This window comes from Melospiza melodia, chromosome 1 (assembly GCF_035770615.1).
Source record: "Melospiza melodia melodia isolate bMelMel2 chromosome 1, bMelMel2.pri, whole genome shotgun sequence".
NCBI classification, from domain to species: Eukaryota; Metazoa; Chordata; class Aves; order Passeriformes; family Passerellidae; genus Melospiza; species Melospiza melodia.
This window is the reverse complement of record NC_086194.1, coordinates 44,300,856-44,324,540: the sequence shown is the minus strand read 5'-3', so window position 1 is coordinate 44,324,540 and position 23,685 is coordinate 44,300,856. Positions and strand designations below refer to the sequence as shown.

The window sequence follows — 23,685 nt, the reverse complement described above, 5'->3', positions numbered from 1 at the left end:
AAGGTGTTACAATAGAGGACTAAGAGTAGACACTTTGAAATAGCTCTCTGGCTGTTTTCCTCTTATTCAGAAAATGGGTTTGTAAACAAAGCAAGGGTTTACCACTCTATTTCAACCACCTTAGCAAGTTTTAAAAACTGGAAAGTTCTTTGCAGGATTGTCACCAACTGAGAAGAGGGGCAAAAGGATAGACAGACAAATACACATGCAAAAAATCCCAACCAAAAATGCCCAACCCCCTCCCCTCCAAAACCTCAACCTACTCAGCTTGTGTGTGTCTATGTTGCCTCATGTTCTTAGACCCCTAATTCTCTCCTCTAAAGAATTGTCAGATGTCTGGTCTAGCTTGCCATGTCTATTCTGATTTTAATAGGTACAGTGGTACATCTTCCTCTCCTAAACAGTTTCCCTTATTGTAGCCAGTTTAAATAAAAAGTTGCTTTCTAGAGCCTCAGTGTTACTGTTGCTGAACTGTTACTCTTCTTCCATTGAGCAACTTCTCTCCAACTTCCTCCTAGGTTGCAGGGTTGGTTTTGGAATAAGAAAAAGAATTAAAATAAAAAATTAGTCCCTCAAAAACAGCAGATCCCAACATCCATTGTCCTTCAGCAAAGAGGGTGAGGAATCCATGTGCCTGCCCTGTGAACCCAAAGAAAGCTTACGAGACAGCTTCCATGGAGCTGTACCTCATGGACAGCAAGGAAAAGTCATTTCTATACATGGGATATGCCAGATAATACTTCTGTGTAGGACTCCACCTCAAAGCAGAGGGTCACCAGTTTCAATGGAGATGTAATTATACTGTCAGAATATCAACATCTTAATAATGTTCATGAGACACTGTAAAAACTGAACACTTTTATAAGATTGCTGAATAAACAAAGCTGGACTTAATCATGGCAATGCACTTTGAAGTTCACAACCAAGGAAGCAATAAATATTCTCTTGTGTTTTACAGTTAGAGTGCATTATACTTATAAACATCTTTTTAGTTAAAAAAAAAATCCTTAGTGCTGCTTTTTTGGATGCTGTTTATTTTTAAATAATTTTAACCATTGACACATACAATTATTTTAATACAATTATTCATTTTTTGATTATTTCAAATTTTTCTTGTATATACAAGTTGAAAGTGTAAAAGTAACACAGGAACCATTTTGTGTACTCTCTAACAGGGCATACAAAAGTAATTCCCTCATAAAAGTTTACTTGAAGTTGCCTCTCATAAAGCTGTCAATCCTGTGATGGCAGCCATGTCAGCCAAATCATTAAGAGTCAGGATGAAATGAGCTGTTGTAGAAATGAATCAGCCATTTCCCTCAGGATCTCCAGACCCACACAGCTGTGTGCCTGACTTCTATTGTTCCCAACAGAAAGGTGAAAGTCACACAGAAATGTAAGTAACACGTAAATTGACACTGGATCAAGCTAACGTAGACTTAGTGACACAGATTCAAGTATCTACCTTTTTAATGTTCTCATTATTCTATTTCCTATCTTTCTTTGCAGCTCATTTCTAAAAGCTGGTTTCTCCAAAACAGAACTCAATCCAAAAAAGCCACTTCAGTTTTACAGTATAATGCCCCACACTCAAAACACACCCAAAATCTCCCTCACTGGTTTCAGAAATTATCTTTCTATGTAAAATATAATTTGATGTCATCTGTGGAGGAAACTGATTTTGAATTTTGTAACCATTTATTACAAATGAAACATTTTTTAAACTAATTATTAGTATAACTAACAGATACTCATTCAGCTGCTCTAAGAAACAGAAGCACCACCATGATATTGCTGTCTCTTCTCATTTTAGTGGGATACTACTGACCGATACTAGCTGACTCTGTGTTGGCTGCATCACGTTGTGGAAAAGTTTTTTGAAGAACCCACTTTGGAAATATTTGTACTATACTGCCAAGGTTGAAATAATCACCAAGTTCTGGATCAGATGCCCACAGTAGTTAAAATATCTGAAACTGATCCTTCCAGTTCTGCAGGGTACTGGTGCCCCAGGATGCAAATATTTACAGGTCAGTTTAACATGTGGCCATTTAAAAGGTTATATGACTGTACTTATGTCATTTACAAGACAAATACAATAGGTGAGCTACTCCAATGAAAATATTTGCAAAACTAAAAATTTATAGTATCTTATTTTAGAAGACTTTCTATGCAAACTCAGACTTATATTCCTCAATATAGCCCACCTGATGGGGAGTGATCAGAATTATAGCTAAATTTTCAGTAACCAACAAAAATATAATATTTAGACTTCTGAAAAGGTAGACAAATCTCCAGTTCTTTCCATAGTTACTCATAATTTTGTCATGAAAAGCATCTGCCAGACAAAATAGTGGCATGCTGCTAATGTAATAATACCAGAAGACTTCACCTTCTTACAGTATACTCAAAACATCACATACAAAACATAGGCAGCTGTTGAAGGACAAGCAGCAGTAAGACATTGATAAAGAAAATTCCATCCCAGGGATATTTAAGGCAGATGAAAAGGCTTATATGTTCTCATTTCTCGGAAAAAATACCCACAGCATGATCCATGCCAAGACTTTAGACCAGTGAGTGACAACCAAGTAAAAGTGCCTGGAAAATCAGGAGCAGCATCATGAGAGAGGCATTATCATCTGCCCTTCACTCACTCAGCCCACTCCAGCAGATTTCATCCTTCCCTTGGCTTGTTCTATGTGCTATTCTCATCACATGATAGGGTATATAATGTGCTGTGCCTGCTTTTTTTACTTTATCCAGGTCCTTTTATTTGCCACTGAATATCTGGACACTAGCAATGCTGAGAAATTAAAATTTAACAGTAGCACAGCTCTATCTGTTAATAAAGACATGATGAGAAAACAGAAAATAAACAATTAAGTCTGTGTCCTTCCTTCCCCTGTAACAGTTCTGTTTCATCAGAAAAGTAAGCTTCAAAGGAAGTAAAAAAAAGGAAAAAAGTAAGAAGTCTGGTCTTCTTAAAATCCAATGTCCATCCAAACTCATGAAAGTTGTACTTCATATTTGTTTTTCTACATGTTTCTCATTTTGGCCATGAGTTCTTCTAGGCTTTCTTCAGAGTCTGCTACTGTCTCCCCAGTTACTGAATTCTCTTCCTGTTAGGAACAGGAAGAAAAAGTTGTCAACAAAAAAAGTAAACAAAAAAAGCCCTCACAGATCAGGTTTATTGCTGTTACACCATTTTCCTAAAAGCAGGCACTCAATAGTGAGATTAGGCCTAGTTTATTAGATAATAAAATTCAACTGTAAACTATTTTGACTAGGAGTTAGAATGTTCTTACTGCAGTACATTCAGATTCTATGTTCCCCAGGTATACTCATTGCTCTTTGACAATACAGCTTTTACAAGATATGTATGGGAAAAATTAGTCACCAAAATATCAACTGAGAAATTGACATTTGCTGTTCTTCCCCCAGCCCCAAATGCATTAATTCCCATAATCTCAGCAGTACATTCACACTGGCATCTCTTCCTTGTCCTTAGCATTTAAGCTTTACCGTAACGACACCATCCACACTTAAAGAATTATCTTTCCCAGGAACACAAAAATGGACCATAAAAAGGAATAATCAAATGAACTGAGGTCACATTTCACTGGAATTGTTCAAGATGGAATTCTGTTCTAGGTTTAAAGGGTAACCAAACTGGCTGGTATTATAAATTTAATCTACAACGTGTATTTCAAAAATTCATAACTAATAAGTTCATTACCTTGTCTGGGATAGTATATGCTACACTAATTCCCTCAGGAAGCTCAGGTACTGGGCCAGATGCAGCCTTCAGCTCATCTTCTGAAATTTCTGATACTAATTCAATGCCTTTGCATTAAAAGGAAACAAAAACTCCATTAGGAGTTAGAAGAAAAAGTTAGAAGAAAAAGTTCTTTAATCACCAAGTTATCACAGTAAGAGGAAAGATGCAGCTACTTTCCAAAAACAGAGTTAAATTAAACTAGAAACACCTTTGACTTCAACAATTTCATTCCATTACCAATAGAAAATATTTTCCCTTTAGAATATTTGACATAATTCTGTATAGGCAACTTATGAACCAGAATGGCATCTCTTCCTTGTCCTTACCATTTAAACTTTACCATAAGGACACTTCTCCCAGGTGTAAGATAAGATTATTTTCTATAGCATGTAATAAACAGAACATATATCTCCAGTCTTAAAACAGTTACATAAAACACATTTACCATTCCTTAAGATAATTCCTTCTAATTTAAAATCCTCAGAGGAAAGTAAAAATCCATGGGATGCCTCAGCACAGTGGTTATGGAAACGACAACTGCTCTTTAGTATATTTAAAAGGAATATGCAGTTAATACATCTTCTCATATCTCCCTCATCTTCAAACCATCTTCTGAGAAAGTTTTTTATTCAAGCAGCAGTTACATTTTGAGCCTAAAACCTGCACATTGCACTAAAAATATATCATCACGTTGTGGTAAAATTACTTTCAAAATCCAGGAAAAGCCAAAAGTGATTACACAGTGTAAGTTATAAAATATAGGAACTAAAAAAATTCTATGTACCCTAAACCGTGTTCACCCAAAATGAATCTCAGTGTTGGGAAAATCAATTAGTCTCCAGGTGATGACTTACCCCAGTCATTGTCTTCATGTACTATTTCTTCTTCCTTTTCAATTACTTCTTCTTTTGGTCTTGCAGCTTCTTTTCTCTGGAGAGAAAACACAGAAAAACAATCCCCTCAATAATCAACATTTAGTCCAATTTCCAGTCCAATTTCCAAAAACTGCAAAGAAGTTCAAGCCTAATAGTCACATTTCTTCCAACATGTAAGATAAAAAGGTTCTAAATGGTGACTGCTTAGGAGCAAAAAAGCAGAATATCAGTAAGTTAAAAAAAACATCAAACCCATTAAAACTCAGAAACATATGACTACTAGAAGAGTTTGCATTCTCTTAAGCAGTATTTTCTTCTAGAAAATTGCTCAACTCTTCTTCCTACCCTTTAAGGTAAGTACTGTATATTTAGAAACACGTGCAACCATCTGAAGATGAGTGTTGCAAACTGGAGTAGCAACGAACATTTTCTTTTACTACAGATTTGCAACTTGCTTTGTTCTCTACGAAAAGGGAAATTAGAAAATTGACCCACAACCCCAAACTGTTTTTACCTTATAATTTTCTTGCTGTTTTCTGCAATTGTGGTCACTGCACTGGGGGTTTGGCTTCATAGACATAGTTGGGAAGAAATCCTGCATTGCATTGTAACCAAGATAATAACTCACAGTACCAAAATTTAACAGGTATCTAGAAACACAGAGAAAGAAGGAGCTTGTAATGCAGGTGCAAACCTAAAAATTCAGTTGCTTAGGGAATCATTTTTCCTCAATGAACTTTTAGAATATACTTTCAGACTCATGGAGTTGTAATGTGAATTACTGTAATTGCCTTAAATCCAGTAATGCTGTAGTCAGCTGGCAACAGAATAACTGGATCAATACAGAATCCCACCTTCTCGTGGTGTGTGAGGATAACTCAGCTACAGGCAAGAGATTTATTTATTTGTCCATGTACAAATTTATTCTTTGTCCATGTACAAAATTACAAAGACAAGTCAGCACAACAGCATTTTTTATGTATAACGTAATGATGTCAAATCAGAGCATGATTAAATATTTAAATATTTTGCTGTACACATCAAATAGCAACAACTCAGTCACTTACTTGAGAACATTTTGCACAAGCATTCCTGCCACAACACCCATGGTTGTAGGAAGACTGGCTGCACAAACTCCTTCTCGTTTCAATGTCTTCTCATCAATATTTGCAGCTACTACCAGTGGAGGAGCACACTGAGGGGCAATAGAGAAAAAAATCTGTAAAAAAGCATTCAAGAAATCCCACAGATCACACAGAATTTAAAGGTACTGCATCAGCTGTGCCAGGATCACACTCACAAGGCCAGCTAATCTTTACATTTCCAGTCCCACTGTAAAGGGCAAGAGAGCAATTCAGCAGAGCACCACGTACCGCAAAACAAGCGGATTCACCAGGGATGATCAGCTGGATGTGTCCTGACACTGCATTTTCACTCACTCCAGACTCCATCCAGATTTGTCCAAGTTCATTGCAGGCCTTATAAACACAGAAACACACACATCAGCACTGTAGAAGTTTAATGAAAATAATAGGAACTCAAACAATTGGGAGTGATGAAACACATTCATGTCCCTGATTTCAGGCAAAAAGGCTATGGTCAGAAAAAAGTACATGAAGAGATAGAAATTATTATCAAAGGACAAATCAAGCGGCAAATTAAAGTTGCCCTCACGAAGCCAGCCCTTTGTGCTTTCCTGAGGACCTGAGATGTTCTAACAATACAGACATCAGTGACCCAATTACAGCACACTATAGAATATAATTCCACAAATTATTTTAGAGGCTTGGGTACAGTGTATCTGTGTGCCTTCCCTGACTGCAATTTATGGATCAAGTCAGCTGAAGGGTAACAGAAAACATTCATTTGGCATATACCTTACATTGGCTGCTACTATAAAGAAAAAGAGTTTGATTAAATAAACAGCATTTTTAGTATACAAAAAGTCACATGAGGTATATAATTAGCTGTAGAAAATCTTTTTAAGTTTCTAAGATTCAACATACCAGCCTTTCAAAATACCGTTTTATAAACAGAGTAATTAGAAAAGACAGAGTTTATGAATTTATGATACTTCTTTTACTAACCATTAGCTGATAGTAACTTCCAAGTCTTTAGTGATATTTATACACATAAAATGGGTTTATAAGCACTGGGTAAAAGCTCAGATTTCTCAAGCCAAGGGGGACATTTCTTAGGAGATTGTTTTTAAGTTCATGTCTTTTCTATAGTTGCACAACTCCTAACATTTATAGAAGAAAACAGCCTTCCACAAGCTCGTGCCTTTGGTGGCCTTACCGTGTTAATTGCCATGCGAGCTTCAAAGTTGTCCACGCAGCTCAGAACCAGATCCACAGGCTTCCCTTCCTCCAGTGCACCGTTACTGCAACGAGCATCAGAAATTTACATGAAATTGCCAGCAGAACAAAATACCAACACAGCAACTGACATGTTGCTATACAGTACAGAAGCCCAAGAAAAGTGAATTTTTAACAAAGCTTGTGCAAATGCAGTACAGGACACAACCAGTATCTTAGATCTGCAGTAGAAACAACACCATGCTGAGGCTGGGATTTAAATATATGGGCATTTTAGACTGCTTTATATAGTATGCACTCACAGTATTGGAGAATTGTATCTTCGTACAACAGAACTGCAAACGGTGTAAGTTATCTCAGATCTCTATGAGATCCACTAGTAACTACTTTCTTCTTCATTTCCTAAATCATACCTGAAAACTACTACAGAGCATTCAAGATATGATCTGATCTGTTTTCCATAACACATCTAGACAAGAATGTCTTCATACACATACATTTCCCAGAGGTTTTCAATTGGAAGTTAATAAATTGAAAAAGAGCCCCAACAAGAAAAATGTGAGGCTGTGTAGAACTACACATCAGCAGAACTTAGCAATATGCTAAAATTGGGAGATTTTACCTTATTCTATCCATGAAGTGCTCAAAGTTGTCCAGTGTTGTGATGTTGTAGTTATGTACTTCAAACTGAACATCAGGATTAATATCCCTTAGGGAGGAAATAATAGGAGTCAGTAGTTAAGAATACAGTGGTAATTTGCATTCTTCTCCCTAATTTCCCAAGTGTTGCTACAGTCTTAAGTTTCCACTCTGAACTCTAGAATTCACCCCTATTTGTCAAAAATTCACATTAGATAAGAAAAAACCCACAACATGTGGGAGTGGCATAGTTTATACCAAACTTCTGAGCAAAACTGGCTTTTACTAAAAAGTAGACTCACATTAAGGTTTTGGCCAGTACAAAAATGTCTTTGAGATATCAATCATCCCCACAAATATTTTATGCTCAAATTCCCAAATTAAATCATGATTCTTTGCAAATGATTAAGAGCAAAACACTGATTTTCTAGGGCAGCATCCTGGCTCAATACATTTTCATACCCGTTTCTCCAAGTTTTACCTCAAAGTATGTTCTGCTGCTTGCACTTTACTTAATCCAGCTTGATGAGGTTGGAAGAAGAGTCTGTTCATGTTTGCCAGTTCCACTTTGTCATAATCAAACAGAAGCAGCTACAACAAAGATTGTTTTAACATGTGTGAATCTCCAGAGACTCTGCAAACAGAGCACCGTGGCAATTTTGAACAATAAAACTAATTCTAAAACCATAGCCATAGAAAATTCCCCCAACAAAACTCCCTCCCTCAGAAGCCCATTCAGTTCACATACAAGAGGTACAAACATCATAAGGATGTGAAAAACTGAAACAATCTGTTAAGTCATTAAAACTAAGATTATTCAACAGATTAACCTATATGAACAGTAGCACCTCTATTATCACCTATATTACTTGCTGCCATGTGAAAACTAATGTTTGTGATAAAGATTTCTGTTTGTCATCTACTACATTTCAGTTGCATGATATAAACTTGGTTCTTATGAGACTTTATGTGAAATACCCCCTCCTTTCCTTTATTTTGTTTTCGTTTGGCAATAATCCTTTTGTACTATGAAGATTAGAGAGATAGGTTCATATAAGAATATGGAGATGACAAACATCCAAACAAGAACTGTCCAGATGATCAAGCCCTAAATAAATAAATTTTACCAGCATAATAAAGTACAGACTCATCATGTGTGATGTTTACACAAGTGCTGTTCTTGAGTGCTTTCTTCACAACATTTTTTTATTTGGGTAAAATCAAATCAAACTCTTTACAAAGAGGACTGGTCAATCTACTATAAAGATAAAGAAGAACAAAAAAAAACTCTCATTACCTTACCAATGCCACACCTTGTCAGCATTTCAGCAGTCACACTGCCAACACCCCCCACACCTACTACTGCAACTGTGAAGGTACGGATTTTCTGTAGGAAGGAATAATGTACACATCAGTATGTCAAAAGTGGTCCTCCCAGGGAAAAAATGCAAACAGTGTTTCATTACAGATAGAATCCTACCTCATAGTCTTTGACAATCCCCATTCTTTTTAATGCCATCAAGCGACTACAAAGAAAAAAATGCAATGTTAACACAGAAAATATTCTTTATGTTTCTAACAACAATTTTGCTTTTCAGGTACTTAAAATCACTTTTGCTTTAGAAATAACCTGACCAAGCAATAAATGCAAGCCTGCTGTTCCACTGCCAGCTGGGTACAGTCTGAGTGACAGAGTAGATGCTTTCCTATTTGCCCCAGAGTCCTAACCCTGCAGAAACTCATGCACCTATTCCTCTGGTAATATCATGAAATCAGGAGGACACAGATATTTTTGTAACTCAATCCCTGATTTACAGAATGAAAGGTGACACTTTTTTTTTTTTTTGGTAATGAACCATATGGCAGCAACCTATTGAGGACTTGCACTGTTTTCTGCTCGACTTTATTAGATTAACATAACATTAAAAAAATAAATAGAGACTATCAGGTTTTGAGGATAACTGAAAGCATTTTAAAGGAACATTTTATCTCTTTATGGCATTTTTCATGAAAGTACAAATATCAACGTGTATTAAGGAAAAATAAAATCAAACCCAAACCAACAAAACCCAAAAAATCATCAGATTTCTAGAAGGGAAGGGGTCTCTAAAGCTCAAGAATTCTATAAACCAACTTCTAAAACAGACAATTTGGAGGAATGAGAATAAGACCTCAAATAATACCAACACCTGTCCCATTTACTAGCAACCTAGCTGAAAACCACAAGGTTTTCAGATTTTTCTCCCTCCCTGCCTGCCTCTACTGTAAAGCAAGATAATACAAAGTAACCCTGACATCCAGCCCAGCCAGGTGGGAAACCCGAGAGCATCCCTGCCGGAGCACCTGCCTCCTGCGCTGCCCGACACCCTCCCGAGCACACCCATCCTCATCCCCGAGATTCCCACCCGTCCGAGCCTCTCCCGCTCCCCCAGCCCCACCGTTCAACCCACGGCCTCCCCCTTGCCCATCCTCCGCGCCCCGACAGAGCCCCGCCGCCCTCAGAGCCCTCAGCGCACCTGTAGGGGTTCGAGTCGGTCACCTCGGCGCTCATGGTGTCGATGCGGGCCCGCGCCGCCGCCCGCCCGCGCTTCTCCCGGGCCAGTTCCTCCTCCAGCTCCCGCACACGCCGCTCCAGCCGCTCCAGCCGCCCGGGATCCGCCATGGCAGCGACACGTCTGTGCCCGGCCCCGGGAGCTTCCGGGAAGCGTCGGGGCGGAGCGGGGCCGGCCCTTCCAGGGGCCGCCTCCTCACGGCTGAGGGGCGGTGGCCGCCGCGGCGGGACCTGCCTCCCGGGAAAAGTCGTGTTCCGGGAGAAGCCGCCGGGCCCGACAGCCAGGGGGCTGCGAAGGGCTTTCCTTGGCGGACCGAGGAGCCTCCGGGTGTCCCGGCCGGGCGGCCTCCGGTGCGGCCTCCGAGGATGGCGGCGGAGCCGGGCACTAGCGAGGTGCGGCCGCAGCACCGCTTCGACCAGGGCAGCCTGGAGCGGTACCTGAGCAGCCGCTTGCCCGGCTTCCCTCGGCAGCCCGCGGGCGCGCTGGCTGTCAGGCAGTACAGGTAACGCAGGTGACACCGGTGACACAGGTGACAGGGCACTAACCCTGGTGGCGGGGCCGCCGCCGCCGCTCCCCTGCCCCGGAGCGCCCGGGAGGGGCGGGCAGAGGAGCCGCTCGCTGCCGCCCGCCAGGGAAAGTGGTCAAAGGTAGAGCCTTTTGCTGGGATGGCGGGCAGCAGCCATCGATGGATTTTTAAGATGCATTCTTAGTCCAATTAAAGGCATGTCCTAGCTCGCCCTTTGAGCTGCTGGAGAAGGCAAAGTTCGCGGTGGCGGCCGAAGTGCCCTTTGTCACACTCAGCCTGTGGCCGCCTGTGGGCGGGCTGTGTATTGGATGGGCTTCCCGCCGTCCTCGGAGTACATCCACGATTGTTTGATTACCTACACATAAATCGCAATTGATGTGCTCCATCTTTAATTGCACAGCGAATAGCAATGTTCACAAACACACACATGGCTTGAGAAATCAATAGTGAAAACATTAGGCTATCGCCAGGTAAGCAAATGCACGAGAGCAGGGTTAGGATGAGCTGAGATTCCTGTTACTGCCCGGGGAGCATCATGCAGTGTGCCAGGGAGGTGCTACACCAAAAAGCCTCTGTTCCGTAGAGCGCTGAGTTTGCATTCAGCAAATCAGTGGTGTGGCTGCACGACTTCATGTCAGGAACTAACTATTAGAAGTAAAGTTTTTCTAAAAATAAGGATTAATTCCTTTGTAGGTGTGATCTTGACTAACTTATCTGCAGCTGTCACTAAGAAACAGTGAACAATTTTTCATTGTCTTCTGATGTAAATATAAAACATTAATTCATTCAGTCTGCCCTAATCTTCTTCAGCTGAGAAGACTTTAGGAGGAGCCTTAGGAGAGTAGCTAATAGTAAAGTCATAGTAAAGTCTGCTAAAAGTTTGTTAGTATCTATGCTTTTACTTCTTGGTCTTGTAATTACAGTTCAAGGCTTCAGCTGGCCTAAATTTGTTTTGTTCCAGGCAAAGTGTTGTCAGTCAAACTTTTTAAACTATTACAAACTGTGCCCTAACTGCTTTGGGGAGAATGGAAACATAATGGGAGAAATGATGGCAAAAGTTCATTTGATTTTTATTTTCCAATAGTTGTCTAATTGTTTATTGGTCTAGATCAGAATACTTCTTTAAAATGAACAAGAATAAGGAGAGAAAAGCATGCAGATTAACACTTGAGGAAAAAAAGGATCAATGAGCCTTGGGGAAAATAAGGATCAATGAGTTTGATTAGAATGTGATAGACAAGGTGTGATGAAGGGTTTAACTGGGTTGTCCTTCTCTATTACATGTGATTGAAATGTCTAATTTTCTCTGTGACTTCAACATGCATTCTTTAAAATTTTACAGTTCCTATAGGCTGTACCTTAAGTATAATCTTTGGATGTTATAATCAGGCTGGCAAACAATGGGGCTTGGTACTAGAATAATCAGTAATTTAATCATAGAGTAGAATCTTAGAGTGGTTTGGGTGGGAAGAGACCTTAAAGGTCATCTAGTTCCAATCATCTTGCCATGGGCAGGGACACCTTCCTCTAGACCAGGTTGTTCAGAGCCTCATCCAGCCTGGGCTTAAATACTTTCAGAGAGGGGCATCCACAACTTCTCTGTTGTGGCAGCCTCTTCCAGTCCAGATTTGGAAAAAAAAAACCACAACACAGAAGATGCTTTCCTCCATCTTGCCATTTTGTTCAGATCAAGTCACAATGCATTTTGCAAGTATAATTTCTGTTAGAAGCTTACAAATTTGTAAGTACTTGAATTTTTAAGTAATTATAATGTTTCTCTCTGCAGCTCAGGCCAGTCAAACCCAACCTTTTACCTTCAGAAGGGTGGGCAGGCTTTTGTGCTCAGGAAGAAGCCCCATGGTCCCCTTTTACCTGGAGCACACAAGGTAAGTAACACTCTTCACTGAGCTCCAAACACTTTGTTTTGCAGGTGACCAGGGTCTATGCATGGTGGTCCAGCACACTGATGAATGTGTCCAGAAATGCAGTGAGTTGCTGGACTACATATAATTAAACATTCAAGAGGATTCACTGTGCTCATTTATGTTTGAGAGGTTTTAATTGACCCTAAATTTTTTGTGTCTTCCTCAGGTGGATAGAGAATACCGTGTGCAGAAAGCCTTATTTTCAGCTGGGTTTCCAGTGCCTGAGCCCCTTTTGTATTGCAGTGATGTTTCTGTCATTGGAACAGAGTTTTATGTAATGCAGCACGTGCAGGTTGGTCCTCCTGTGTGAGATTCTTCCCTTTTCTCTACTCCAAGCTGCTTTTAAGTTGTCTAAAACCTTTCTGTTAGAGCCTCGCTCAGCACAGTTTTGTGATATGAGAGTAAATGATCTTTTGATGTTTTGAAAAAATGTTAGCTGTCAGTGATTCTCACAGATTTCAGCTTCTCCAGGGCTTATTTCACACTTTGTTGAATTTTTTAGCTCAGTGTTTAACCTCTTGTTCTTGTTTGAGCTCTTGGAAGGATATCTTGAAATGAGACAATATTGCTTCTGTGAAAATCATACACAAGTCAGAGGGAAAAAATTCAGTCTGTAAAATGAATCTTTGGACATCCTGGAGGCTTTTTAGTATTGAAGATAGGAGCTGACATACAGTCACCTGTTCTTGAAAACAAAGCAGGATTCTAGTTCAAACACTACTTTCAGAAAGAACACAGCATAGCTCTGTCTGTGGTCCACCACTCTGGGGGTGCTGTAGCTGAATTGATGCACTTTTTGTTAGATTTTGGTGATTTTGAGCATAGGTCTGCTCTACTGTGTCTTTTTCCTTTTTTTTTTATCCTCTGGGACAAGTTGAATTCAGGCCTTTTCCTTTTCATTGCATCCTGTTCTATCAGGTTCACTGGGAAATTAGAAATGTTAGTTTGTGGGCCAGTTTCTGAAGATTAGGTTAACCTTCCTACCAAAACTGTAAGTCAAGGTTAATAGAATGTAAGGGTTGTGAGAAATTTGAAACAGATTTCTTAAAATCCTCCAAAGATGGAGAATTTTACTGGTTTTGATTAGAACAAAGTGATACCTTAAAAAGAAACCTTGTTACATTTCTAAGTATGTAAATGTATGTTCTGTCAATTCTATGGTGGTCAGCACTGCTCTGTTTTTAACAATTGTGAAAATGGAGCAACAAACCCATCTTCTAAATGTATTCAACTACTCTTAAGGAGAAAAATAAGTGAATTTCTTTGGATTGTTTGAGTCTTTGTACTCATAACCCACCCATTACCCTGCCTGCCCCTCCTTTCCCCTGAGGTCTTCATTGGTATTTTTTCTGCAACTTAGCTTTTAGAGACAGTACAGTAACATTGTTTTTCCTGGTACTTTCAAGCTTTAGGATACCTGGATTGAGTGCTCTAATTCAGAATTTCATCTACAGATACACTATATACTATAGACCTGGGTTTACCATGAATCCCTTCATTGGCCCTGGGTGAGGAATAAAATAAATGAGGAAGGAATTTTTGATTGCATAGGGAGTGTTGGTTCACTACATTTGGTTTTGGCTGTGGAATGTATAGCTTTACTTCTTTTCATCTGATGTGCATGTCCCAATAAATACCTGATTTATGGCATTTCTAGGGTCGCATTTTCCGAGACATCTCCCTGCCTGAGGTGGGCCCTGCAGAGTGCTCTGCTCTGTATCTTGCAATGATAGAAACTCTGGCCCTCTTGCACTCCTTTGATTTGCAGTCATTGGGCCTCCAAGGATATGGTAGAGGACCAGGGTACTGCAAAAGACAGGTACAACTCAACATTCTCTTCTTTTGTCTGGTCTTTGAATGTTTATTTGATTTGCAAGCTAAATCGTTAATTAATAATTATCGTATTTTAGCTATTAAAACTTCACTTAGTTCAATGAATTGTGCACAATCTGAAGCTACTACTACATTCAGATTGATTCTGTAATGCTGTACTTAGGGAAAGAAAACAGACTTGCTTTTGGAATAACACTAGAATTGGGCTATGTAAATAGGATTGATGTAGATGTAGTCTTCATTTCATCTGTTGATATCTCAGTTCACATTTGCAAATGCAGAGGTTTTACTGAATTTTCAAGAAACATGGTGATAGCCAAAGCCCAGAAGTATGTGCTTCAAAATTTTGTAGTCTTGAAAAACTTGTGAATCAACTGAAAAATCTGTTGGAGTGTTTGTATTTTTAAGGTATCAACTTGGAAAAAACAGTATGATGCAGCTGCTCATACAGATATTCCTGCCATGAACAAGCTGGCCGAGTGGTTAGCAAACAACTTGCCACCTGATGATAATGAAGAAACGCTGATTCATGGGGACTTCAGAATAGATAACATCATCTTCCACCCAACAGAGGTATTTGAAATGTATTTGTACATTTAGTAGGTTTTGGCCCTTCATTTGTTTGTACTCCTATCATGTAATAGGACACTTATATGTGGATTATTTTAGAGCATGGAACACCTTTGAAAGAAACAGTAGAAAATTGAACTCTTCTCTATACTCTGTGTAAGGTGTTTAGGTACCTAATACAGTCCTGGCTTTCGTTGCAGGAGCTATATACAATCAGTGGAATCACAGAATCATAGAATGGTTTGGAGTGGAAGAGACCATAAAGATCATCTATTTCCAGCCCCTTGGCCATGGGCAGGGACACCTTTTACTAGACCAGGTTGCTCAGAGCCCCATCCAATCTATCCTTGAGAGATACTCTATTTATTCCTTCATTTCAGTCCCTGCTTCAAAGTTCAGGAACAAAGCATTTTGTATGCATAGATCCTATTGGATTCAGTGCAGCTGAAGACTCACTTCATTGAGCTACATAAGCATCTGATCCAAAGCCCACTGATGTCTGTTTTGTGGCTTCAGTTAACAACAAGGGCTTTTGGAGCAGGAGCTGAATGTAGGATACCTGACACTAGTGAAGCAAAGGAAAATCTGCCAAAGCTGTTTAGTTATGGAGCACGTGTAGATCACAGAGACCCTGAAAGTTCCCCATTCAGAAAAAGAGAATTTTTTTTTGTTTTGTTTTATTGTTTCTAGTTTATGGAAATAAATATGTGCTACCTATATCAACACAGTTTCATTACTTTTTTCTGTGCTACCTGCTGAGTTGTGACCAGAGGACATGACTGGAACTTGTGACCATGACTGCAATTCATGCTTCATGACAAAGAAACCAATCCCAGAGATTCCTAGGGATTTTGTGCATAGATTAGTTGACAGACATGATTTATAGGCTTAAATGTGCTGATTGATTCCCTAAGCAGGGAATTTGACTTGGGGACTCTCCCAGCTCTTCCTGAAGGAACTGAAGGAATTGACCAAGTTGTACATAGGTCATTTTAAGTCATCTGTAGAAATTGTTCCTGAATATGCAGGACTGGCCATGTAGGAAAGACTTTTCCACATATTTCAAGTAGCCATGGATCATGAGTAGGCTGGAGGGGTCATTCAAGTTGACAGGACAGCTGGATTACAGGAATTTAGCAGAATGACTGTGGGGAGTCTCAGACCACCCAGCTGATGACACCATTGCAAGGATTGCAGCAGAGACTCACTCTGGGCAGTGATTGACTTCCTGTTTAAGAAATTCAGTTCCCCACAGAAGTGTTAATCTATGGACAATGTTGTGATAAATTAGGTTTTCTTGTACATGGTCTTGTGTGAATTTCTATGCTAAAGGAGTGTGGAACAGGACTGGGGAAGAAATACAACAACTCTCAGTACTGCTTTAGGAAATTGTAATTCAATCATCTTTTATGCTAGAAGAGTTTGGAAGTTTCTGACAGAAAGAACACTACTCAAAAATGTAGATTTAAATGAGATTTTCTTTGGAAAAATGCCTGGCTTTCTGTCCCTATGTGAATGTTAAATTTCTGCAGATCTTTAGATAGTGCCAAAAGGAACTCTTTGCTGTTGACAGCTAGAGTGTGTTTTTAATTTTAAACATACAGTAACCAAATAAAACACTTGGATATTGAGTGGGTTGTGCATTTGTGGAGGGAGATAACATGTCTTCTAGCACTCACTTGAGGTTTTTATTTTTATTTAAGGCTCGTGTTTTGGCAGTGCTGGACTGGGAACTTTCAACTACTGGTCATCCTTTAGCAGATTTAGCATATGCCACTCAATTCTACTTTTGGCCTACATCTATTAAGAACTTAGGTCAAGGCTCTGTCTTGGGTTTCAAAGACACCATAGGTATGAAACTAATCTTTTTCTTGAAACAAATCCTAGGCTTGGTTTCTGTTTGAAATGTTGTAGGAATTAAATGGTAAATTCACAAGCATATGGTTTGGCATTTGTAAAGAACTTTTCCATAATTTATTTTTTTTTGTTGTAGCAAACATACTGATAGTGATGCTTTAGATACTTTTGTTCTATCAAGCTTTGTCTTAGCTACAGCATGCTACTTCTGTAAAACCTTATTTTGAACCTTTCTAAGAGATAATGGAAGAAAAAATAAATGTAAATGTAAATATATATTTTATTTTTTTCAAAAAAAAGCCTTTTTTTCCCCCCAGGTCTAATTTTTTGCCTGACTGGAGTGGAGACACAGGGCAGCAGGAATTGTTATGGTTATCTGAAATTCTGGCAGTTCCTACTTCCTTTGGTCTCTCCATATCACAGTTATGTCATGAGAAATGATGAATCATATATTTACTATGTAAAAGAAATACCTCATAAAATATAAAAACTGCACAAATGCTTGAAGAATAAAGTGGGGAAAAATCATAGAAAATGTTGAGTCTTCTAAAAAAAACTCTTTGTTTTTTTTTATTTTTGTAGAAACTCCTTCCTTTGAAGAACTGGTTTCCATTTACTGCCGCTGCCGGCGTATTTCCACTGCTTTACCCAACTTGAACTTTTTTCTTGCTTTGTCCTATTTTAAAATGGCAGGGATAGCCCAGGTAATACCCTCACACTTGCTGAAATGCCACATACCTTGTGTGTTTGTGGGTAGTTCATTTAGTCATGGGTAATAATTGTATGTCTATGCTGTTGTCAGTTGGCTTGAGGGACAGGCTGGGCTCGTTTGGCATATCATGTGCAGACATTTGTCTTTTTTAGTTTTTACTTTTCCACTACTACTTTTTGTGATTGCCTTTTGTTTGGTTTAGCTGGGATATGATTTCTACTTTTGTGCAGCAAGCATCTTCATTATATCCATTATGTGTACCAAAACCAATATTAGCATATCCCAGTAAGTTTTTTTCCTTTTAAGACCGTGTGCATTAAAGTGTTACTTTTATATTTGGAGAAATCACCAGTGTGTTAAAGAAACAATTTTAAGTGCATAATTATGCCTTATATGGTTTTCTTTTGGTTTTAGGGTGTATATGCCAGGTATCTTATTGGAAATGCTTCTGCAGAGAATAGTCATGAATTTGCAAAGCTTGTGGAGCCTTTGGCACAAAGAGGATTAGAGCTCTCAGAAAGGTAAGAGTGGTCTAGATTACTGGTCAAAGGCAAGGCAAAGCTTTTCCAACATCTTCATTTATTTAAATGCCTGTCTAAGGCAGCTTCTGTTATTATGAGGGAAAATCTGGTCTTGTTACTGGATTGAATGTTCTTCCCTAGGTCATCCTTCAGCAGCACACAGCACGGCATTTCTGGAGAGCTCTTCCATCAAAGCAGGAAAGGCCAAGAAATTTTGCTGAAGGTTAAGCAGTTCATGAAGCAGCACATTTATCCAGCTGAGAAGGTAAAAGCTTTTCATCAACCTCTTTATAAAGGAACATTTTCTGACTAGATGTTATAAAAATGTAAAAATATGTATAGAAGTCATGTCTTCCTAGTTAGTTTTTTTTTTTCCAAAACAGCCTGATTTTCATGCAATAATGATTGTTGCATTGCAAAATATTATCAGAAATCATTATAGACAGCATTATTTCTTTTGAAGATTAAAATACAACATTAAAATGTTGTGTGCATTGTTAATTAAAGAGTTATTTTTTAAACTTTTGAAGTGTAAAACCTTCTTTTTTAGAAAGAGTTACTTTTTAGAGGAAGTTGCCAGAAGACTTGTTAGACTAACAACCACCTAGAACTCTCAGATACTGAATTAAAGACACCTATTTAAAAATAGAAACTGCTGATTTTAACCATATGAAGATGCATTTTTCTGTTTCTTGCTTTTTAGGCTGTGACAGAAAGTGGGATTGCATAATGTGTCAGAATAGCCTCATTCCTGAATATATCTAATACCCATGAAAGTTTGAAATCAGATAATGAAATATGCACAAAGTCTATAGTTAGTAGAAGGGAAAATTAGATGAAGTAGTTTACTTCATGTCCTAGGGAGGTTAGGAATTTCCACATAGCAAGTTGGTTCAGCTTTTAGCCTCATGGAAGTACAGATGGCTTTTGATACAGAATTTGTTGTTTTGGCTTTTTGAATTATGTTTTTTTCCAAGTCAAGCAGAAATGCAGAGAACGTCTTAATCTAAATGTTTAATGAATACATCTACTTATCACAAGGAGGGGTCGAGGGCAGTAGCTCTTGATGTGCAAAGTTTCTTAAAAAGTATCTCTGTGACTAAGTTGGGATTGTAGTTTTGGATTGTCCAAGAAAGCCTTGCAATAATTAAAATATTTTCTTTAAAAAACAAATGAACCACAAAAAAACATGCAAGTTTTTCAGATAAGTTGTGTTGCGCTTGGATGTTATTTCTGGTAACGGGGATTGTGAATCAGGACTTGTGAATTCTACTTGGCCATTTGTCTTTATTGTGTCATTTTCAGAACTGGGCACTACTTTTATTCATTTTATAACTAGGTTTGGGCCAGATTTGAAGTTCTGTGCCTCAGTAAAACATGTTTGTGAAAATACTAAGATTACTGAATTTAGAGTTTCACTTAAAACTAACAACTGGTGCTTGGAATGACTGCTTACATTATCTGTTAAGGAATTATTTTGACAGAAAGAGAAAATGCTTTTTTTTCCTCACAGTGAATAAAAGATTAGCTGGGTTATGTGTCTGAATCTTAACTGTCAGTACATCAGGCTTTTATTTGTTGTTTTACTTTTGGGTTTGTGCCTCTTGTGTGTACTGTTGTCAATAGGTACTTTTATCTCCAGAAAATACTGACCTCCTAGGATACTATCTCCATCACATGCTTTAAACAATACCAAATAGTAGTTAATGTACTGATTGGGGTCATCTGATATTTAAAGTCTTGCAGAATGAATAGCTTGCCATGAACTTCCAATGATATATTTAATTTTATAATGCAGCCAACTATATAATGTAAACCTGTGTTGAATATTTTTTACTTGGTTCCTTGGGTCATAGGTCTGGAAGAGATGTATTATTATTTGTGTGTTACATGTGTTCTTAATTTAAACAGCATCTTTTATTTTCTTTCTCTAAGGAAATAATAAAATATTACACTGAACACAGAAATGCTGAGGACAAATGGAAGAAACCACCACTGCTGGAGAAACTGAAGGTAGGGGGTAACAAATATTTTTAGCACTATAGCAGTAAAAGAGCACAGACATAGAGGATAAGAGTGATTGGTATATCCTGTCAGAGAAGTTACTTTACATGGAAAGAAACAATGTGAAGAACAGGGAAAAGAAAGGAAGAGAAAACAAATGAGAGAGAAGAAAAACAAAATGAAGTCTGAGAGGGGTATATCTGACCTTTAAATCAAAGACTGAACCTACAATTTCAGAATAGCTATTGCAAAAAACATCAGATATGGACAGTAGGGTAGGCAGGAGTGAAGAAAATGTGTTGCAAACCAGAATTTTTTTTTAATGACTTATTGCTGATGTTTTTTCTGTTGATTCTTGTGACAGGAATTGGCCAAAGCAGAAGGTCTGTGGAACCTTTTCCTCCCAGATATCAGTGGTCTCAGCCAGCTTGACTATGCCCTAATAGCTGAGGAGACAGGGAGATCCCTTATTGCTCCTGAGGTTTTCAACTGTCATGCACCAGGTTAGCAACCCTGGTTTAATCCCAAAACTATGGCACTGGAGCATTAAAAAGTTGGGTGTCTCACACCTTACAGGCTGTGTGTCTTGAGCAGTAATCATGACTGCTGATTTCTTACAGACACAGGAAACATGGAGGTTCTCCACATGTATGGCACCGAAGAGCAAAAGAAACAGTGGCTGGAGCCTCTCCTAGAAGGGAAGATTAGTTCTTGCTTCTGCATGACAGGTGAGTTTTTCTCCAGAAGAAAGTTAGAGCCAATTGGTTGAAACTTCACATGGTGTATGCAGGGAAGAGTAGAAAACTGCAAGCTGTGTGTTACAGTGGACATTTCTGTACTAATTCAGTATCAGTGAATGTGTTTGAATATAAAATCACCTATGAGGTGTGAATGCAAACTGGAGAAGCCTTACTGCCTTTCTTGGTAGTTGCCAATTTTCATGGTTACAATCATTAGTATTTGCTTTCTATGTCTTTTTAGCTTCCTTTTTGTACTAGTAAAATAAAATTTGTAGTACCAAACAGGTTTGCAGTAGAGCTTACCCTTCCTTGTAGTGTGCTGTGGAGTTCTCTAGACACACACAGTTGGGTCCAAGTATGATTATTGTGATTAAAGTTGTGTGGTTTTGCAGTCTCATAGCTTTTTTTTAAGACACAACCCAGAAATAACTTGCTTTGTGTCCATAGCTCAGCATTGTATTTAGTTTTGCTCCTGAAAGCTTGTGGCATTCAGCATCACTGGAAGGTAGCTTTTGGAACTATTTCCATCTAAAATAGGAGGATCAAAATCTTGATTTTGATCTGAGAGAACTCAGCCTTGCAAACTTTTACTTTGCAAATTCTGTTTCACTGTGTTTCCCAAGAGGAGATAGATACTTTTGTTTTAAAGTAGATGGCCTATAAAAAGATGTAACTGTGAAAGGAGAGAGTAAGAATATTTCCTGTTCCAAAAAATCATTAATGAAATTTTGCTGTCAACTTCATGTAGTGTATTTCGTATACAACCACAAAATTATTTTCAATCTCTATGTTCGCTTGGGAAGAACCCAAGAGGAGAAAACAGGCTGAGGAGAAATATGACTGTTACCTGTAAGTAGAATGGAAGGATAAAGGATTTAAAAAGAGAAGGAAAGGAAGAAGGCTGATTGCAAAGGGTGGTCCAAGGCCAAGAACAAGTACATTTAAACTGGCTGTGAATAACAGATTGTTGGAAAACAGGAATTCTTTTGACCACCAGCAGCGAGTTTTTCAAAAAGTTTTTCTACTGGGAGCAAAACTTTTAATAGTGTATCCAGAGCCCTATATTTGTGAAGGTTGTATTACCTTTATATTTAGTCTGGTGGTTTGTTTTCTTCCTTTGACACAGAACCTGATGTGGCTTCAAGTGATGCCACCAATATGCAATGCAGCATTGAGCGAGATGGGAACAGCTATGTGATCAATGGCAAGAAGTGGTGGAGCAGTGGTAAGTGTGGAAACCTAAATAAGAATGGCTAAGGTAGAATTTCTTTCAAGAACTGTTGAAAAAAAAATCACTTTGCTCCATTTCTGAGATGAAAATTTGTCTTCTCCTGAGTAAAGGCAATAGAATGTAAAGCAGTAGAAGGAGCTGAATTGAGCTTTTGTTCTGTGAACCAAAGTCCAAGATTCAAATCCAGTTTGGGGATTTGAGCCCTTTTTGGAACCTCTGAATTTTGTTCACAGAGTGAATGCTGCTATTTTCTTTAAACATTACCTCTTTCTAGCAGTTAAATTACATATTTATGGCTTTGTTTTCATGAAGCTGTCTTTGGCAGCTTGTGTGAGAGGCTTGAGAGTACCATATAGCTACTGTAAAACATGGCTGCTTTTAAAGTAGCCTGTGGTGCAGTTGGACTGACTATTAAATGAGATTTCCTTATGTTATAATTCCCAGTAAAATCAATGCATTGTACTGTAAGTGGCAACTGTCCCTGATATTGTAGTACTGTTACTTTTTTTGCCAAAACATGTCACAGCAACTTGAAAGTCATCATTCCCTGGGAGTTTGGAATCCAAGTAAATAAACCAAGTTGGTAAACTGGAATGTTTCATTTATGTACACGATTATGACAGCTAGCTGCTGCTACATGCTTGTGCAATACTTGGAGTCACCAGAAGATAGATCTCTCTCTCTGTTCTACTCCTGTAAAACTGGCAGCAAAAAGAGGCATGGAATCTTGTCTCCTGACCTAAGAGTGTTGCTTAACTACTGGCTTTTTAGCCTTTGCTCTGGGTCACTGTCTCCCAGCTATGCAATGCTGTCCCTGAGGAAGTAATTGAGAAAGTTTTAGGGGGTCACACACACAAAATAATATTCATAAAACAAGAAAGTTTTAGGGGGTCACACACACAAAATAATATTATGTGAATTATAAAAAGGAGAGTAAACATAAGGCAGCATGATTTGATTTGTCTTATTTTTAATAAATACAAAGAGTGAAGTCAGATTTGCATAAAGACAGATGCATAAAAGGCACTGCAATCCCAAGAAGTTTGAGAAACGTGTTCATTTGGCTCTGTATTCGTCTCTCTTTCTGCCTGGCTGGGAAGGTATTTTTTTGTTGTTGTTGGTTTTGGTTGGGTTTTTTTAACTTTTGGGACATTAAAACCTTGGATGTGTGGGAATCCCAGAAGCCTGGAAGTCTGGTCAGAATGTCCCTCTGTATTTGTGAAGACAAGTCATAAATCACACATGCAAGGAGTCAGTTACTTCATTGAAGAAGTGGGGTTTCTTATTATGCTCTGCATGTGTATAGCAAATCCAGTATGGCTTAAATAGGTCAGATTTATGGTGTATGTGTAGAAAACCTGTCAGGCACTTCTGACTTATCTGTTCATGCCCTAGTATTTCTCAAAACATTCTGAGCAGACATTCTGTAAGCTTTTGTAATCCAAACAGGGAGAAGAGGCTCATGTCTTGTTTATGCTACTGTTGTTTCTTGTCTGTCATTTTAGAGCTTTTTGTTCCAGTCCATAATTGTGTAACTAGGAACAGTATCTAAAAATGAGAGATTCTTGCTGGCTTTTCTAATCTGTAGATTTTTTCTAATC

The 23,685-nt window shown here is 38.6% G+C and overlaps 2 protein-coding genes across 2 annotated transcripts in view; one reads left to right on the top strand and one right to left on the bottom strand.

The window, feature by feature from the left end:
- Positions 1-838: 838 nt before the first annotated feature.
- UBA5 (ubiquitin like modifier activating enzyme 5) lies at positions 839-10,275 on the bottom strand. Its single transcript, XM_063155871.1, has 12 exons — positions 10,130-10,275; positions 9,094-9,139; positions 8,911-9,000; positions 8,095-8,204; positions 7,597-7,683; positions 6,955-7,039; positions 6,030-6,134; positions 5,724-5,851; positions 5,171-5,306; positions 4,636-4,711; positions 3,740-3,846; positions 839-3,122 (listed from the first exon to the last, which is right to left on the bottom strand). The coding sequence occupies exons 1-12, from the start codon at positions 10,273-10,275 to the stop codon at positions 3,039-3,041; spliced, it is 1,200 nt and encodes a 399-aa protein (XP_063011941.1). The 3' UTR covers positions 839-3,038.
- The window catches only part of ACAD11 (acyl-CoA dehydrogenase family member 11), a 29,057-nt gene continuing 15,645 nt past the window's right edge, over positions 10,274-23,685 (top strand). Inside the window, 14 exon segments of the mRNA XM_063155861.1 lie at positions 10,274-10,508; positions 10,511-10,667; positions 12,478-12,577; positions 12,783-12,908; positions 14,274-14,435; positions 14,858-15,022; positions 16,723-16,870; positions 17,459-17,580; positions 18,003-18,109; positions 18,251-18,374; positions 20,045-20,122; positions 20,478-20,616; positions 20,734-20,841; positions 21,980-22,078. Of these exon segments, the coding sequence (XP_063011931.1) occupies positions 10,274-10,508; positions 10,511-10,667; positions 12,478-12,577; positions 12,783-12,908; positions 14,274-14,435; positions 14,858-15,022; positions 16,723-16,870; positions 17,459-17,580; positions 18,003-18,109; positions 18,251-18,374; positions 20,045-20,122; positions 20,478-20,616; positions 20,734-20,841; positions 21,980-22,078 (1,870 nt within the window).

Bases quoted from the DNA above. Each gene is read 5' to 3' on its own strand.
- UBA5 (XM_063155871.1), bottom strand. From the start codon at position 10,275: ATGGCGGATCCCGGGCGGCTGGAGCGGCTGGAGCGGCGTGTGCGGGAG. The intron at 9,140-10,129 runs GTGCGCTGAGGG...TTTTCTTTGTAG, and splicing joins ACCGACTCGAACCCCTACAG to TCGCTTGATGGCATTAAAAA. The intron at 5,307-5,723 runs GTAAGTGACTGA...CTGTGTTTCTAG, and splicing joins CTTGTGCAAAATGTTCTCAA to ATACCTGTTAAATTTTGGTA.